A 19,344-nucleotide genomic window follows, 5' to 3' on the forward strand; every position below is an offset into this window, starting at 1 on the left:
AGTTTTATTCCCTTGTGATCTAAGAAGACACTTGATATGATTTTGATTTTTAAAAAGTTTTTTGGCCAGGCACAGTGGCTCACGCCTGTAATTACAGCACTTTGGGAGACCAAGACAGGTAGATTGCTTGAGTCCAGGAGTTTGACATCAGCCGGGCAACATAGCAAAACCCCATCTCTAAAAAAAATAAAAAATAATAATTAGCTGGGCATGGTGGCATGCACCTGTAGTTAGTTTCAGCTACTTGGGAGGCTGAGGTGGGAGGATTGCTTGAGCCCTGGTGGTGGAGGTTACAGTGAGCTCAGATGGTACTACTGCACATCAGCCTGGGCAACAGAACGAGAGTGTCTCAAAAAATTAAATTAAAATTTAAAAAATTTGTTAATTTATTTTGTGCCACTACATGGATCTATCCTGGAGAGTGTTCTGTGTGCTGGTGAGAAGAATGTATATTTTGAAGCTTTTGGATAAAATGTTCTGTAAATGTCTGGGTCTATTTGGTCTATAGTGCAGTTAAGTCTGATGTTGCTTTGTTGATTTTCTGCCTAGGTGATTTGCGGTGCTGAAAATGGGTATTGAATTCTCCAACTATTATCGTATTGGCATTTATCTCTTTAGCTCTAATATTTGTTTTATATATCTGGGTGCTACAGTATTAGATGCATATATATTTACAATTGTTATATCCTCTTGCTGAATTGATCCCTTTATCATTATATAATGACCTTCTTTGTCTTTGTTTTTTCATGTAAAGTCTATTTTGTCTAAGTATAGCTACTCCTGCATACTTTTGGTTTCCATTTGCATGGAATATTTTTTTTTCGTCCCTTTACTTTCTTTTCTTTTTGTGTGAGATGGAGTCTCACTGTCACCCAGGCTGGAGTGCAGTGGTGCGATCTCAGCTTAGTGCAACCTCCGTCTCCCGGGTTCAAGCAATTCTCCTGCCTCGGCCTCCCAAGTAGCTGGGATTACAGGCATGTGCCATCACACCCGTCTAATTTTTGTATTTTTAGTAGAGATGGGGTTTCACCATGTTGGCCAGGCTGGTCTTGAACTCCTGACCTCAAGTGATCCTCCCACCTTGGCCTCCCAAAGTGCTGGGATTATAGGCGTGAGCCACTGCACCCAGCCTTTTTGTCCTTTTACTTTCAGTCTGTATGTCTCTTTATAGGTGAAGTGAGTTTCTTGTAGACAACATAGAGTTGGGTCTCATTTTAATCCATTTAGTTGGAGCACAATGGTACAGTCACTGCCTACTGTAGCCTGGCTGTCCCAGGCTAAAGCAATCCTCCTACCTCAGCCTCCTGAGTAGCTGGGACTACAGGTGCATGCACTATGCCCAGCTAATTTTTTTATTTTATTTTACTTTAAAAAAATACATATTTTTTTTGAGACAGAATCATTCTCTATCTCCTAGGCTCAAGTGCAACAGTGCAGTCATGGTTCACTGCAGCCTTGACCTTCCAGGGCTCAGGTGATCCTCTCACCTCAGCCTCCTGAGTAGCTGGGACTACAGCCTGCCACCACACCTGGCTTTTTTATTATTATTATTTTTGGAGAGATGACATCTTGCTATGTTGTCCAGGCCACTCTCAAACTCCTGGAATAAAGGGATCCTCCCACATTGGCCTCCCAAAGTGCTGGGATTATAGGTAGGTGTGAACCATCATACCCAGCTTTATTTTATTTTTTTGTAGAGATAGGGGTCTCGTTCACTTGCCCAGGCTGGAATGTCCGGTTTTACTTTCCTGTTTTTTCTTGGTGGCAGATACCATTTGTTTGCTTTCAGATATAACATTCCCCTAAGCACTTCTTGTAGGCCGAGTCTAGTGGTGATGCATTCCCTCAGTTTTTACTTGTCTGGGAAACACTTTATTTCTCCTTTTCTTCTTCAGGGAGTTTTAATTTTTCTTAAACATGTGGTCACTCTCTAGAGGTGGGACACCCCCACCCCATTTTTGGCTTAGATCTTCTCGTGTGTTGACTTGTGTCCCCCTAGAAGGAGTGTTGAAGTCCTAACCCACAGTACCTGTGATTGTGATCTTTTTTGGAGATAGGGTGTGATTTCTAAAAAATTATATGTGATTAGTTAAAATGAGTTCACAGTGGATTAGGGTGGGTTCACATATAATAAGACTGATATTCTTACAAGAAGTGGAGAAGAGACCCAGAGGGGAGAAAGCCATGTGAAGACAGAGGTGGAAGCTGGTGTAGCTGTCAAGCCACACATACACTGTATTAGTTTCCTGTGGTTCCTGTCAAAGGTACCACAAACTGGTGAGTTAAAAAAAAAAAAAAAAATTGGGGCTGTTCGCGGTGGCTCATGCCTGTAATCCCAGTACTTTGGGAGGCCGAGGTGGGCAGATCATGAGGTCAGGTGGCTGAGGCAGGAGAATCACTTGAACCTGGGAGGCAGAGGTTGCAGTGAGCCGAGATTGCACCACTGCACTCCAGCCTAGGCAACAGAGTGAGACTCCGTCTCAAAAAAAAAAAAAAAAAAAAAATTGGCTGGGCGCAGTGGCTCACACCTGTATTCCCCACACTTTGGGAAGCCAAGGCAGGAGGATTGCATCAGCCCAGGAGTTTGAGACCAGCCTGGGCTACATAGTGAAACCCTGTCTCTTTAAAAAATACAAAAAATAGGCAGGGCATAGTGGCTCATACCTGTAATCCCAGCACTTTGGGAGGCCAAGGCAGGCCTGATCATGAGGTCAGGAGTTTGAGACCAGCCTGGCCAACATGGTGAAACCGCATCTCTACTAAAAATACAAAAATTAGCTGGGCATGGTGGCACATGGCTGTAATCTCAGCTACTCAGGAGGCTGAGGCAGGAGAATTGCTTGAACCTGGGGGTGTAGGTTACAGTGAGCCGAGATCGCGCCACTGCACTCCAGCCTGGGAGACAGAGCAAGACTCTGTCTCGGGGGGAAAAAAATACAAAAAGTAGCCAGGTGTGGTAGCGCATGCTGTAATCCCAGCTACTTGGATGGCTGAGGCATAAGAATCACAAGTATGAAATTGCGTTGCAAGAAAGCAGTGGGCAAGTCAAAAAGAAGGGAGCTGACTGTGAGGAGACAAAGGCTTGCTGTGGATTTTATAGGATGGTGTTCGTGCTGTTTTCTGGAGAGAGCTATGTGCAGTACTGATAATGCCAAGGTTGCAGTGAGCTAATTTGCATTTTTCTATCAGCCGAGGGTCTGATGATAGCTGGGTGCAGGAAGATTGTGACTTATTTATGCAGGAGGATTATGTGTCCTGGACCATGAAGAAAGGCAGACTTACAGCTTATGTGCTTTCTCTTTGCTTTTCCTTGGTCCCACCAGCCTGACTCCTTTTCCCTAATTAGGACTCCACATTTAAAAATATATTGTTGATTATAATACAGTGAGTAATTGTACCTGTATTTGTCTGGTGCTCACCTTGTTCAGAATTGTTTTCCTATGCCATCTTGTTTTATGGGCACCATCCAGCAGAGGAACCAGTTTTGTTGCTAGAAATTAGTGATTGATCTGGAGCAAAACTTGGGTTCTGCCCACGAGGTTTGCCCTATCTATTCTAGGCATGGATGGACTGTCCAGGGAGTGCCATATTCTGAGGTAGGTCAGCAGAAAAACAAAGGTGTGACTTCCCCTAGTCGGTAATTACTTATGTGCTGAACACTCAGGTCTGCTAAATCAGAATCTCCAGGTTTTAGCAGAAAAGCTCCTAAGATAATTCTGCTGGGAAGTTAGAAAAAAAAGAAGGAAATGAAAAAGGAAAAGTGAGAAGACAAGGAAAGTTAACCCTGCACTGTCTTCTGTGGCTAGATGGTCAGCAAGACAGATGGCCTCCAGAATGAGCAATGGGCCATCAGCAGACCTGCCGGAAGTAGGGTTCAGCCACATGCCATTTATGGCATGGCTGCCCTGGTGTTGGTCAGGGGCTTGATTCTTTCTGCCAGACAACAAACCAGCCCGTCCACTGGCTAACTTAGTGAGTAGGAGCTGTGGACACCCTGGACCCTGAGGGTGGCGATCAGGTCACCCCTGCCCTGGAGAGATGTCTATGTGGGGAAGTGCCCAGAGGAGGGAAGGTGAGCAGCTGCTGCAGGTGGCCCCTAGGCAGTGTCAGACACCACACCCTGGGAGCTTAAGGACCTTGGCTATTTCCTGTGTTCTGACTGTATTCTGAATACCAAGAGAATATTTACCTTTTAAAAACTGCTTCCATGGCTGGGCGCGGTGGTTCACGCCTGTAATCCCAGCACTTTGGGAGGCTGAGGCGGGTGGATCACGAGGTCAGGAGATCGAGACCATCCTGGCTAACATGGTGAAACCCCGTCTCTACTAAAGAATACAAAAAAATTAGCCGGGCGTGGTGGTGGGCGCCTGTAGTCCCAGCTACTCGGGAGGCTGAAGCAGGAGAATGGCGTGAACCCAGGAGGCAGAGCTTGCAGTGAGTCGAGATCACGCCACTGCACTCCAGCCTGGGCAACAGAGCGAGACTCTGTCTCAAAAAAAAAAAAAAAAAAAGTTTCCAGTGGCCGGGCGTGGTGGCTCACACCTGTAATCCCAGCACTTTGGGAGGCTGAGGTGGGTGGATCACTTGAGGTCAGGAGTTCAAGACCAGCCTGACCAATATGGTGAAACCCTGTCTCTACTAAAAATACGAAAATTAGCCAGGCGTGGTGGCGCATGCCTGTAATCCCAGCTACTTGGGAGGCTGAGGCAGGAGAATTGCATGAACCCAGGAGACGGAGGTTGCAGTGAGCCAAGATCACACCACTGCACTCCAACCTGGGTGACAAAGCAAGACTCCATCTCAAAAAAAAAAAAAAAATTGCTTCCAGTAATAAAAGTAGAATGTTTTTCAGCATTGTGAAGGATATGGGGAAAGGGTCATGATTATAAGTTAATAGTGAAGTAGGGTGTGTACAGTAAATATGCTAATTAAGGGCCAGGGTGGGCCCCAGAAGAAGATGAAACTAAACAGCCATTGGTCATCAGGGAGCAAATTGGGGCGTGCGAAAGCACTACTCTTCTATCTGTTAACAGAATGGGCTAGAGCAATGGGAGTAGATTAAGAGGAGGAGAGGACAGATTAACATAGGGTATAATTTTCAAACATATGACAGGAAAGCATTTTTATGATACTTTCTTGTATTTTACATGTATCTTATTTTTGGAATCAGAAAAACATATATAGTGATATTAGTAATTTTCAAAAACTGCACTGCAGAGAGCTCCCTTGCCCCTGAGTAGGGCCGTTGGAAGTGCTGTTCTCTGCCGTCTTGGTCCGACTCCGCCTGATACACAGACAGGAAACTTAGCAAGGCTTAGAAGTGGGATGGAGCCCGAGTTGACAGATTGGCTGGTGTTATAATTTTTAAAATTACTGGCTATAGGGTACAGTGGCTCATTATTTTTTGTTGAGATGAGGTTTTGCCATGTTGCCCAGGCTAGTCTTGAACTCCTGGGCTCAAGTGATCCCCTTGCTTTGGCCTCCCAGATGCTGGAATTACAGGCATGAGTCACTGCACCCTGCTCTAAAATGATACTATTCTGACTGCAGCATCCCCCTCCACATTTCATGTTCTGATGTGAGCAAGAGAGCCTTCTCTTTCTGCCCATGTATTTATTATCCATGTGGACTCACTAATTGCTGGTTTTCAATGGTTTTAAATCAGTTACTGTGTTTATGTTTGTGCTCACATTGTCCTAGATTTGACCAGTGAGAGTTCCTCAGGCTGGCTCCTGTGCCCATCATGTTTTCGAGCATTTCCTTACTTTCTGAAATAAGATGCTCAGGCTCCTCCTGTTCTTTCCTTGCCCCAGCCATCATTCAGGATCTCCAAGGAGTCCGTTTCTTTTAGCGTGGAAGGTATTAAAGGGTGCTAGGCATGCCCATTGCCACAACAGTGTCTTTGCTTCTTGGCCCTTTCCATGGACAGTTAGGAAATAGATGCACGTGTACACTCGTATACACACAGAGATATGTGTGCACATCTACATCTACACACTTAAACACATATGCACATAAGCATGCATATAGAAATCACAGTTCACATGAGTGCCTCCAGTTCCATTGCGCCTCTGCAAGTTCTGCTGTAACTCTCCATTCTATGTTTGTATGTCCTTTCTTCAGCAGTTAGTTAGCACCCTGGCTCCTGGCAGAATCAATACATTTACTCATTTGCTCACTCTATGATACATCTAAAATAGTTTATTCTTTTTTTTTTTTTTTTTTTTTGAGATGGAGTTTTGTTCTTGTCACCCAGGCTGGAGTGCAGTGGTGCGATCTCGGCTCACTGCAACTCTGCCTCCTGTGTTCAAGTGATTCTCCTGCCTTAGCCTCCGAAGTAGCTGGGATTACAGGCGCCTGCCACCACGCCTGGCTAATTTTTATATTTTTAGTAGAGACAGGGTTTCACCATGTTGGCCAGGCTGGTCTCGAACTCCTGACCTCAAGTAATCCGCCCGCCTCAGCCTTCCAAAGTGCTGGAATTGCAGGCGTGAGCCACCACACCAGGCCTAAAATAGTTTGTTCTTAATTAGACTACACTTATCATAGCTACTTAAAATAATTCAGGATCACCCCTTCCAGACCACAGTGTTAACTTCAGATGAACATCCTTCTAGAGTTCTGTATATATACCTATAGATAAACATACACAATTTTATTAAATTGTAATCATACTGTGTATACTTTTCTGTAGCCTGACTTTCCCCCGACTAATTAATATAACAGCTTTCCCTAATATCTTATCCAGCATCTTTTTGTCCACAAAAGAAATCCATAGCGTATTTTTTAATGGCTGCAGAATTCGACCATAATTCCGTTATTGCACTTTGATTTTAAAAGGCATCAGTTTTTCGCTATTATATATAAAGCTGGCATCAACATCTTTGTAACTAAATCTTAATTATTTCCTTAGGATAGAAGTGGAATTACTGGGCAAAGGGTATGTATATTTTTCTGTCTTTCTGAATGACTGTATTTGTGCTCTGGCCAGCAGTTTTGGAGAGTGCTGGTTTTCTAGACCAGTGTTTCTCAACTGTGGGTGCATATCAGAATCATTGAGGGTACTTTTAAAAGCAGTGATACCCAGGACCAGCTCCCAGAGATTCTGGTTTCATGGATCTGGGGTGTGACCCAGGGTTTATAGTTTTTAAAAGCTCTCCAAGAGATTTTATATGCGGCCAGTTTGATAGGTGAAAGTGGTATTCCATTTTTTTAATTATAATTTTCTTCTGAAATTGTTTCAGGCATTCAGATTTGGGAGAAGTAGCCCCAGAAATAAAAGCATCAGAGAGACGAACAGCTGTGGCCATTGCAGGTAAAGTTGGATGAATTGGATGTGGGCCCACTCTGGAGCTGAAGTACTTCTCCTGTCCCCTTGGGATTCTGGGTTCCAGCCCCTCCTGGACTTGGGATTGTGCATCTCAAAAATAAATAAGTTTAAGGCTTTTATTTTTCCTTTTACAAGAAGATTCCATCTAAGGGTCTTTTAAGCATTCCTCATATATTCAAAATAGTGTTTTTTTTTTTTTTTTTTTTTTATGGGCAACACTTTATTCTAGAAAATGGAGTAAGTGTTCCCAGGATTCAGTTAAACAGGTGATTATGACACAATTTAACAGAAACACATTACCCCAATTTTAGCATAACTGCCATTGTAGGTCATAGTTAAGGTGACTGTATAGTTTATCTTCAAAAGTGGGCACTTCTGAGAGTGAAAGGGATGTAATGTTGGGAAAACAGGTATAAATTGGGATTGTCCCAGAGCACACTGGGGCTTGTAGTCTTCCTGGTTATGGTCCATACAGGCTGGTTTTTCTTTCTCTGAGGATTTGGGGGTGGGGCTGTAACGCCACCCTTTGTAAATTCACCTTTAAGGTATGGTGGCCACACTCCAGATATCTTTAGCTCTCTTACTAACTCATTTTGTTTTATATTTTCTTTTCTTTTATTATTTTATTTGATATTTTATTTTATTTTTTGAGACCAAGTTTCGCCTTTATTGCCCAGGCTGGAATGCAGTGGCGCGATCTCAGCTCACTGCAGCTTCCACCTCCTGGGTTCAAGTGATTCTGCTGCCTCAGCCTCCCAAGTAGCTGAGATTACAGGCATGCGCCACCATGCACGGCTAATTTTTTGTATTTTTAGTAGAGATGAGTTTCACCATGTTGGCCAGGCTGATCTCGAACTCCTGACCTCAGGTGATCCACCCGCGTCAGCCTCCCAAAGTATTGGGATTACAGGCGTGAGCCACCATGCCCAGCCAGTAACTCATTTTAGATATATCTTTCATAAATTAGGTTCTTCTTAAAATGAATGTGCTAAAAAAAAAACTATGTTTTAACTGCCAAAAAAAGTGTTCTATTGGATATTAATAGAGTTATGCAAAAACAAAAATCCATAAAAATATGCAAATAAGTTTTGGTTAATAAAGTTTTATTTTAGGCTGGATACAGTGGCTCACACCTGTAATCCCAGTACTTTGGGAGGCCAAGGCAAGAGGTTCGCTTGAACCCAGGAGTTTGAGACCAACCTGCGCAACATAGTGAGACACCGTCTCTATGGAAAAAATCACTATTTTATTCATTCAAACAAATATTTTTTGAGTACTTACCATGCACTAACATTGTTGTAACCATTGCGATATTGTAAACAATAGTAAATGAAAGGCTCAAAGCCCTTCATGGAACTTAAATTCTGGAAGGTAGGCACCATGGGGATTATTGGCCAGTTGGTCAAGGCTTGTAGCAGAATTGGGATCAGGCAGTAATTGCCCAAAGCCCTTTAGTTTCTCCACATCTAGAATTATGCTATTCAACACAGTAGCCACTAGGCACATTGTTTAAAATTAAACAGAATTAAAACTTCACCTCCTAAGTACTCTAGCTATATTTGCTCAGCAGCCTGCATGGTGAGTGGCTGCAGCTTGGACATTGCAGATGGAGAACTTCAGCTTGGGAGGTTCCCTTGGAGAGCGTTGTTCTAGACAAATGAGAAAGAAAGCATGGGGATGGGGCGAGGAGAGGGAATGGCCTTATTGGATGCTTATTGTGAGCTAGGTTGTCTTAATTACTTTTAACAATGACCTCTAAGATACTTATCAATCCCTGTTTCATTTGAGGAAACCAAGGCACAGAGACACCCTGGTTCTTCCCCGAACTTTGATCTCTGTGTCTCTCTCTACTGAATAAACCTCCAGTGGTTATTCTTTATAGTTCTTCTTCATGAGTTATGTGAGTTCCTCTTGAGCATATGCTTCATTTTAAAGACTTAAAGCAAGGTTTTAAGCCTATAGGATTAAAAACAAGTTGTATTAAAGTATACTATACAGGCCAGGTGCAGTGGCTCATGCCTGTTATCCCAGCACTTTGGGAGGCCGAGACAGGCAGATCACTTGAGGCCAGGAGTTTGAGACCAGCCTGACCAATGTGATGAAACCCCGTCTCTACTAAAAATACAAAAATTAGCTGGGAGGGATGGTGGGTGCCTGTAGTCTTAGCTACTCGGGAGGTTGAGGCAGGAGAATCGCTCAAACCTGGGAGGTGGAGGTTTCTGTGAGCCGGGATCGTACCACTGCACTCCAGCCTGGGCGACAGAGCAAGACTGTCTTTAAAAAAAAAAAAAATTTTATACTATACATTCAGAAAAGTACTCCAATTAATAGCTTGAGAAATATTCACAAACATGAACTTACCTATGTAAGCCAGAAACCAGATCGAGAAGGCGAAGAAAACCCATGCCCCCAAAGGTCCCTTCCAGTTACTTCACCTCTCATCTGTCATTATCTGGACTTCTAAAAGGATAGATTAGCTTTGCCTGGTTTATACTTTATGTAGTCACACGATATAATTTATTTATCTTACTCAATTCTGAAGATTGTACTTCATAGCTCATTCTATTTTTGTCTCACTCCATCACTCAAGCTGGAGTACAGTGGTGGCCATTGTAGCTCACTGCAGCCTTGACCTCCTGGCCTCAAGGGATTCTCCTGTCTCAGCCTCCCAAGTAGCTAGGACTACAGGTGTGAGCCGCTGCACCCGACTAATTTTTTAAAAAACTTTTTGTAGAGACAGGGGTCTTGCTATTGTGCCCAGGCTGGTCTCGAACTCCTGAACTCAAGTGATCCTCCTGCGTTTTCCTCCCAAATTGCTGTGGTTACAGATATGAACCACCCCACCTGGCTTGAAAATGGTTTTAATGGCCTTACTTGGAGTTCTCCAACAATGGGCTCATAACAGTTATTCCTGGGCTCACCATGGTGGTAGGGCCTGGCCTATCCTCTGTCCCTGTGTTCCATGTGAGCCCAGTACTCCCAGAGTCAGAGCTTATCTCATCCTTAGGTCGCTTCCTGCCCAATGTGAAGTATAGTGGAGACATTGGCTCATGGAGCTGAGCCCTCAGTGGCCCCCCATGTTTGCTGTTTTGTGTCTTTGCCTGGAGCCCTGCTGCTTCCTCTTCCACCTGCCCCACAATCTGCTGATGGCTGCAGAACATCAGGCTCTCTCCGAACCCTAGTCAGTGGTTTCCTTAGTTTGGTAACCCTCAGTCTTTGGCTACTTTGTGCATCCTTGACCTCATCCACCTATTAAATCCACATCAGAGCTATTTCCCACCCCTAACCAAGCAAGGCCCTATTTTCTCTGGGTCTGGAGGTTACTCCTGACTCCAGCTTAAAACTACTCTCAGAACCACCCTAACCCTATCTCTGGCATCTTTAGACTTTCCCATTCTTTTCTCTAACCATTTTCTCTCCTCACAGGGCATTTTGGGTTCCTTGGAAAATTTGTTCTGATGGCTTTTCCTCACTTGAATAATGTAATCTTTGGACTGCTTGGCATTGTGGTTGATGTGTGTGGATCTTGTGCCTTCTCTGATCTTCTCATACTTCCTGGACCCCATTTTCTTTTTCTCTTTCCTGCTTTTCACATGTCCATCTCCCAGAGATATCATCAAAGAAGACGTTTTGAAATGTTAGGTTTATCTACCTGATTACATGGAAATCATGAGAAAACATAAATCTGAAAATATCCGAATCTTGATTCATAAGCTCTTAAAAATATAAATTTTGGGGCCGGGCACGGTGGCTCATGCCTGTAATCCCAGCGCTCTGTGAGGCCAAGGCAGGTGGATCACAAGGTCAGGAGATCGAGACCATCCTGGCTAACACGGTGAAACCCTGTCTCTACTAAAAATACAAAAAAATTAGCTGGGTGTGGTGGCGGGCGCCTGTAGTCCCAGCTACTCAGGAGGCTGAGGCAGGAGAATGGTGTGAATCCGGGAGGCAGAGCTTGCACTGAGCTGAGATCGCGCCACTGTGCTCCAGTCTGGGCAACACAGCAAGACTCCATCTCAAAAAATATATTTTTATATATATATATATATATATATTTATATAAATATATATATATTTATATAAATATATATATATTTATATAAATATATATATATAAATATAAATATATATATTTATATATATATTTATATAAATATATATATATTTATATAAATATATATATATAAATATAAATATATATATATTTATATATATATTTATATAAATATATATATATTTATATATTTATATAAATATATATATATTTATATATTTATATAAATATATATATATTTATATATAAATTTTGGAACCTAGGTGTTACTTTTTCTCGGATCAAAGTCAAAATAGTCAAAACATGCACTGAGAAGTCTTGCTCCCTCCTTCCTAAGCCTCCTGTTCGCTCCTTTATATTGTGTGCTTGCAAGCAAATCTAGAGTTTTAGGTCTTTGTTCATACATAAATATCTGACTAGCACTACATTAAACACATTTTGTAATTAAGATGTTAATGTTGATGGACATTTCATGATGTTTGGAGACTTTGGACAAATAACAGTTCACTTGTAAGTCACAACTCTTCCCCACTGTCTCTCCCCCCGCACCTCACCTCTGTGTATTTGTGCTCTGATGTACATTTCAATTTAAGTGATTACAAAAATTCCTTATGCTGGAATAAAAATAACATTGACAGGTGCTGAATTTTTAAATAGTCAAGGAATTTCTGTCAACTTACATTTTAAATAGTTTCTAAAATCAAAGGTTAATCTATGTAAGTTTTATGGTTATTCATGTTTTATTTTCCAAAAGTTTAGAAAATTCTATAAAGATATATCCTAGAGCAAATCTGTGTCTTGTGTGTAGCTATTACTACCTTGTGATGTATTTTTTGCTGGCAAAACATTACATTTACATAGGAAAAACTGAAACCAATAATAGCACTAAAACATCAGCCACCATATTGTCACTTGACGTTTTTTGTTGTTGTTTGGTGTTTTTTTTTTTTTTTGAGACAGGGTCTTGCTCTGATGCCCACGCTGGAATGCAGTGGTGCAATCACAGCTCACTGCAGCCTTGACCTCCCCGGCTCAAGTAATCCTCCTGCCTCAGCTGGGACCACAGGCTCGTGGCATCATGCCCAGCTAATTTTTGTTTGTTCGTTTGTTTTTGAGATAGCCTCACTCTGTCGCCCAGGCTGGAGTGCAGTGGCATGATCTCAGCTCACTGCAACCCCCGCCTCCTGGGTTCAAGCAATTATTTTGTCTCAGCCTCCCAAGTAATTCCAAGCTGGAATTACAGGCATGCGCCACCACGCCCAGCTAATTTTTGTATTTTTAATAGAGATGGTTTTTCGCCATGTTGGCCAGGCTGGCTGGTCTCAAATTCCTGACCTCAAGTGATTTTCCTGCCTTGGGCTCCCAAAGTGCTGAGATTATAGGCATGAGCCACCATGCCTGGCCTAATTTTTTTAAAAAAGTCTTTGTAGACACAGGGTCTTGCTTTGTTGCCCAAGCTGGTCTCAAACTCCTGGACTCAAGCACTCCTCTTGTTCAGCCTCCTAAAGTGCTGGGGTTACAGGCATGAGCACTTGAAATTTTTGACAGAAAGGTTCTAACTTGCTGATGAAACTAAATGCATTTGGTTTCTTTTTTCTTCTAGATTTGGAATGGAGAGAAATGGAAGGAGATGATTGCGAGTTCCGTTATGGAGGTAGAAACTACAGGATTTGGCAACAGATTGGACTGGGGAGAGGGGGAGTGGGTAAAGTGACAGATAACCGGGATTTTATATTTAGAACAATTGGGAGAAGTTGCCATCTTGGTGAGAAAGAAGGGTTCTAGGTTTAGCTTCAATTAATTTGTGTCAGCCAAGGGTGCATTATTTGATTGACACTTCATTTTCCATTGCTTTTTCCATAGATGGTACAAATGAGGCTCAGGACAATGATTTTCCAACAGGTAAGCATTTTCTCTGCCTTTTCTCTCTGTTCTATGAAAGGGGGTTATCATCTAGGCCAGCAGTTCCCACACCTGACTGTATCAAATCACCTGGGGAGGCAGAGCACTCAGGTTTAGGATGCCCTGCTTCATTAACCCTTTATACATTGTTAACCATATTGCTAAAAAAAAAAAAAAAAAAAAAAAAAAGAAACCCTGGGAAGCTTGCTAACCACATAGAGTAACCAGCCCCCCCGCCCACCACCCAACATACTCACTGCCTGTAATAAGTTAGCACGTTTGGAGGTGAAACCCAGAGATGTTTCATTTTTTAACAAGTTCCTGAAGTGATTGATTCTAATGTACAGCCCGGTTTGGAAATGATTTATCTGGTCCAACGCCTTCATTTGCAGATCAGGATACTGGGCCCAGAGCTTCCAAACAACCTGCCAAGGGCCACACACTGGGCAGGAGTGTTTTCTTTGTCTTTTTCCCATTGCCTTTTACTACCATGCTACTTAAAAAATAAAAAGTTATTCCATGTCTGGACAAGAAAAACAATGTTCCTAGTTTCATTCAGGCAAAGCTAGGAAACCTGAGTAACACCTATTTTGGCACAATGTGACTCTTCCCATATAGTACTTTTGTTTTTGTAACAAGTTCATAGGTCCCCTAATGTTCTGTGGGGCAGTCCTGTGGCCACAATGCCTGTGGAACTCTCTGAGCAGAGTGTCCAGCACTGTGAGTCCTGCTGGTCGTATGGAAAGTGGTCTTGAATCCATCACTTGACCTTCTTGGGAAACAGGCAGAGGGCTGGGTCACCCAGTGTTTCCTTTCATGGTTTATCTAAGCATCAAAGCAGCATCATACACGTTGCTTCCTCTCTCGAGAAAGGAACTGGAAAAAAGGCTGCAGGGCAGTGGAATTTGTATTTATTTCATGCATTAACATTTAAAGTGACTCAGCACGGTGCCTCACACCCAGCACTTTGGGAGGCTGAGGCAGGCAGATCATTTGAGCCAGAGAGTTCAAGACCAGCCTGAGCAATATGGCAAAATCCCGTCTCTACAAAACATACAAAAACTAGCCAAGTGTCTTGTGCACCTGTAGTCCCAGCTCCTCAGAAGCTGAGATGAGTGGATCTCTTGAGCCTAGGAGATCAAGGCTGCAATAAGCTGTGATCACACCACTGCCTTCCAGCCTGGGTGACAGAGTGAGACACTGCTTCAAACAACAACAACAAATTTTAAGACAACTAATTAATATGCAGCATGAACATTAGTAAGGTGCTGGGCCAAGACCTGGATGGTGAATGGAATCTTCAGAGGTAGCAATACTGTTTCAAGCATCTAGCTTATAAGATTTTATATTGTATAGGGTGATATTTGAGTATCTGCGCAAGTAAGTGCTCACTTACTAACAGTCTGCACTGAATATTTTAATACATTTAAAATTTAAAACTGCATTAAAGCCAGGCACCATGGCTCACACCTGTAATCCCAGCACTTTGAGAGGGCTAGACAGGTGGATTGCTTGAGTCTGGGTTCGAGACCAGCCTGGGCAACATGGCAAAAACTCATCTCTACAAAAAAATACAAGGATGAGCTGGGTGTGGTGGCACACACCAGTAGTTCCAGCTACTTGGGAGGCAGAGGTGGGAGGATCTCTTGAGCCCAGGAGGTTGAGGCTACAGTGAACTGAAATCATGCCACTGCACTACAGCCTGGATAACAGAGTAAGACCCTGTCTAAAAAAAAAAGAAAGGGGAGAGGAAAAAAAAAAAAAAAGAAAGAAAACCTGCATTATTGATTTCAGGTTTGCAAAATGGTTGTTTAGCTATAATTGCTGACTCTTTATGCTTAGTGATTTCTTTCTAGTTCCTTTAAAATATTCTCTTATTTCTAGAGAGGAAAAAAAAACAAAAAAACATTAACTAGAAAGCCAGAGAGTGATTCAGTGATTATGACTCCTGTGGGAACTTCCCAGTGACTCTGAGTAGCCCACCGAAGCAACACAGTGGGGAGATGAGGCCTGCATTCAGCTTGTAGGAGTCATGTGCTGCTCACTGTAGCCAATTAATTTTGAGCTCAGTGTTAGATCTTACAGGTTTCTAGAAAGACCAGAAATATGGCTTTTGCAAGAACTCTTCCAGTTGTTAAATGTAGCTTCTTTATTTCTGTTCTTTCTTTTGTTTAATGTCACATATATCTGTGGTTAGGTTGGTACCTATTGTACCTTGATGTCAGGGTTCCAGCCCTGCCTTGATCTCAGGTCAGCCTTGAGCACACCCTGAGCCTCCTGTGCCTGCACTCTGCTCTCTGAAGGGGGTCGTCACTCTCCCCATCCTGCTGGGCTCTCCTTCACCAGCTCTTCCCTGGCCCCTAGCTCAGAAACACAGGGTGAGCACTTATGTCTTCATTTCTTTCCACAGTGGAGAGAAGCAGGCTTCAAGAAATGCTGTCACTTTTGGGCCTAGAGACGTACCAGGTCCAGAAACTCAGCCTCCAGGACTCTCTGCAGATCAGTTTTGACAGTATGAAGAACTGGGCCCCTCAGGTTCCCAAAGACTTGCCCTGGAATTTCCTCAGGAAGTTGCAGGCCCTCAATGCTGATGCCAGGAATACCACTATGGTGCTGGACGTGCTCCCAGACGCCAGGCCTGTGGAGAAGGAGAGCCAGATGGAAGAGGAGATCATCTACTGGGACCCAGCTGATGACCTTGCTGCCGACATTTATTCCTTTTCTGAGCTGCCCACCCCTGATACGCCAGTGAACCCCTTAGACCTTCTCTGTGCCCTGCTGCTCTCCTCAGACAGTTTCCTGCAACAAGAAATAGCGTTGAAAATGGCCCTCTGCCAGTTTGCACTCCCACTCGTGTTGCCTGACTCGGAGAACCACTACCATACATTTCTGCTGTGGGCCATGCGGGGCATTGTGAGGACATGGTGGTCCCAGCCCCCAAGGGGCATGGGGAGCTTCCGGGAAGACAGCGTGGTCTTGTCCAGGGCGCCCGCCTTCGCCTTCGTGCGCATGGACGTCAGTAGCAACTCCAAGTCCCAGCTTCTCAACGCCGTCCTCAGCCCGGGCCACAGGCAGTGGGACTGCTTCTGGCATCGGGACCTCAACTTGGGCACCAATGCCCGGGAGATTTCGGATGGGTTGGTAGAAATTTCCTGGTTTTTTCCCAGCGGAAGGGAGGACTTGGACATTTTCCCAGAACCTGTGGCCTTTCTGAACCTGAGAGGTGACATCGGGTCTCACTGGCTGCAGTTTAAGCTCTTGACAGAAATCTCCTCCGCTGTGTTTATATTGACTGACAATATCAGTAAGAAGGAATACAAATTGCTGTACTCCATGAAGGAGTCAACCACAAAATACTACTTCATCCTGAGTCCCTACCGTGGGAAGCGCAACACAAACCTGAGATTTCTGAATAAGTTAATTCCTGTGCTGAAAATAGACCACTCGCATGTCCTGGTAAAGGTCAGCAGCACTGACAGCGACAGCTTCGTGAAGAGGATCCGGGCCATCGTTGGGAATGTGCTGCGGGCACCCTGCAGGCGGGTATCTGTGGAGGACATGGCGCACGCAGCCCGCAAACTGGGCCTAAAGGTCGACGAGGACTGTGAGGAGTGTCAGAAAGCGAAAGACCGGATGGAGAGGATTACCAGGAAAATCAAAGACTCGGATGCCTACAGAAGGGACGAGCTGAGGCTGCAGGGGGACCCCTGGAGAAAGGCAGCCCAAGTGGAGAAGGAGTTCTGCCAGCTCCAGTGGGCCGTGGACCCCCCTGAGAAGCACAGGGCTGAGCTGAGGCGGCGGCTGCTAGAACTTCGAATGCAGCAGAACGGCCATGATCCCTCCTCGGGGGTGCAGGAGTTCATCTCGGGGATCAGCAGCCCCTCCTTAAGTGAGAAGCAGTACTTCCTGAGGTGGATGGAGTGGGGCCTGGCACGGGTGGCCCAGCCGCGACTGAGACAGCCTCCGGAGACGCTTCTAACCCTGAGACCAAAGCACGGGGGCACCACAGACGTGGGGGAGCCGCTCTGGCCTGAGCCCCTAGGGGTGGAACACTTCTTGCGGGAGATGGGACAGTTTTATGAGGCTGAGAGCTGTCTTGTGGAGGCAGGGAGGCTGCCGGCAGGCCAGAGGCGTTTTGCCCACTTCCCAGGCTTGGCCTCGGAGCTGCTGCTGACAGGGCTGCCTCTGGAGCTAATCGATGGGAGCACGCTGAGCATGCCCGTCCGCTGGGTCACAGGGCTCCTGAAGGAGCTGCACGTCCGACTGGAGAGACGGTCAAGGCTGGTGGTTCTGTCAACCGTCGGGGTGCCAGGCACGGGCAAGTCCACACTCCTCAACACCATGTTTGGGCTGCGGTTTGCCACAGGGAAGAGCTGCGGTCCTCGAGGGGCCTTCATGCAGCTCATCACAGTGGCTGAGGGCTTCAGCCAGGACCTGGGCTGTGACCACATCCTGGTGATAAACTCCGGGGGCTTGATAGGTGGGGCCTTGACGTCAGCTGGGGACAGGTTTGAGCTGGAGGCTTCCTTGGCCACTCTGCTCATGGGACTGAGCAATGTCACCGTGATCAGTCTAGCTGAAACCAAGGACATTCCAGCAGCTATTCTGCATGCATTTCTGAGGTTAGAAAAAACGGGGCACATGCCCAACTACCAGTTTGTATACCAGAACCTTCATGATGTATCTGTTCCCGGCCCTAGGCCCAGAGACAAGAGACAGCTCCTGGATCCACCTGGTGACCTGAGCAGGGCTGCAGCCCAGATGGAGAAACAGGGCGACGGCTTCCGGGCACTGGCAGGCCTGGCCTTCTGCGACCCTGAGAAGCAGCACATCTGGCACATCCCAGGCCTGTGGCACGGAGCACCTCCCATGGCCGCAGTGAGCTTGGCCTACAGTGAAGCCATATTTGAATTGAAGAGATGCCTACTTGAAAACATCAGGAACGGCTTGTCGAACCAAAACAAAAACATCCAGCAGCTCATTGAGCTGGTGAGACGGCTGTGAGTGTGCAGAGAAACCCAGTTCAGGTGTAGGAGGCTGCTGTGGGCAGCCCTGTCTGATGGGGCACCCGTGTGGGGCTGTGCTCTGGTGCCTGAGAATGGCTGGTGCCCAATCGACGTGAGAAGACGAGCAAAAGACAGAGGGTTTGGAGTCTCCTCAACAGTGTTAAAAGAGGAAGTGACCTCACAGACCAGCTCAGAGATGTTACCAGGAATATCACAGCCCCCAGGGTAGGGAGACAAGCAGCAGTTTGTTCTGTCTCAGCTCCTGTCAAGGATCCTGCGGGGTGGGCCCTCTGTATAGCTGCTCTCTGTCACTGGCCCCTGGAGTGGGAGCAGTGTCCTTAGTCACTGCAGGCCCAGGCGGGCAGGTGGTCCCAGGACAGAGGTGGGGAAGTTGTCCTGAGGAAGCAGAAGTAGGCCTTGCTCCCGCCCAACCCAAGGGCCTCCAGTGGACCAGCATTCGAGATGTGAATGCCCGTGGTGTGCAAGGCACTCCCATGGCACCGTATTTATTGACTGATCTGTGAAGGCTTCCCTGACCCCTGCCCAGGAAGAGTTCACTGGTCGCTCTGTTGTGCCCCACAGCACTTTGTTATACCTCTGCCACACACTTCACGCAGCGCGTTGTAACTCATGTGTTTACATGTCTGTCCCCCCAGGCTGTGAGCTCCTTGAGGGCAGGGACTGTACATTCTCCAGCTCTGTGTCCCCAGGGCCTGGCACATTGTAGACGCTTAATAAATGTCTGTTAAATGAATGAGTGCACAAGTGATGGTAATGGGCAGGTTCTGCCTCTCTGTGCCTTAATTCTCCTGTTTCTCAAAGAGGATAGCAGCATCTGTCTGAGGAGGGTGTACGGTACAGGCAGTATCTGGAATGGTAGATAGCACAGAGATGTACCACTTAAAAAAGCCATCCTGTTCCCTCTCTTTAAGGCAGGAGCCATTCTTCAGGCTGTTACTGGGGATTAAAACTAAATATCTTCACAGTAACTCTGAGGTCTTTCCACTGTCACCCCATTTCACAGTTGAGGAAAAGGAAGCCTAGAGCAGGTA

The 19,344-nt window shown here is 45.2% G+C and overlaps 1 protein-coding gene across 7 annotated transcripts in view; it reads left to right on the top strand.

Annotated features, from left to right (window-relative positions):
* The window catches only part of URGCP (upregulator of cell proliferation), a 50,756-nt gene extending 31,710 nt beyond the window's left edge, over positions 1–19,046 (top strand). For 4 of the 7 annotated variants that reach the window (XM_055115866.2, XM_034963972.3, XM_034963970.4 and 1 more), the window contains 5 exons: positions 6,914–6,940; positions 7,245–7,315; positions 12,988–13,038; positions 13,248–13,286; positions 15,697–19,046. In XM_055115866.2, coding sequence (XP_054971841.1) covers positions 13,005–13,038; positions 13,248–13,286; positions 15,697–18,290 — 2,667 coding nt within the window. In that variant the 5' untranslated portion in view covers positions 6,914–6,940; positions 7,245–7,315; positions 12,988–13,004 and the 3' untranslated portion in view covers positions 18,291–19,046. The remainder of the gene's footprint in view (positions 1–6,913; positions 6,941–7,244; positions 7,316–12,987; positions 13,039–13,247; positions 13,287–15,696) is intronic. The other 3 variants (XM_034963976.3, XM_034963971.4, XM_034963973.3) reach the window with 2 other exon arrangements.
* The last annotated feature ends 298 nt before the right edge of the window (positions 19,047–19,344 follow it).

This window comes from Pan paniscus, chromosome 6 (assembly GCF_029289425.2).
Source record: "Pan paniscus chromosome 6, NHGRI_mPanPan1-v2.0_pri, whole genome shotgun sequence".
Lineage (NCBI taxonomy): Eukaryota > Metazoa > Chordata > Mammalia > Primates > Hominidae > Pan > Pan paniscus.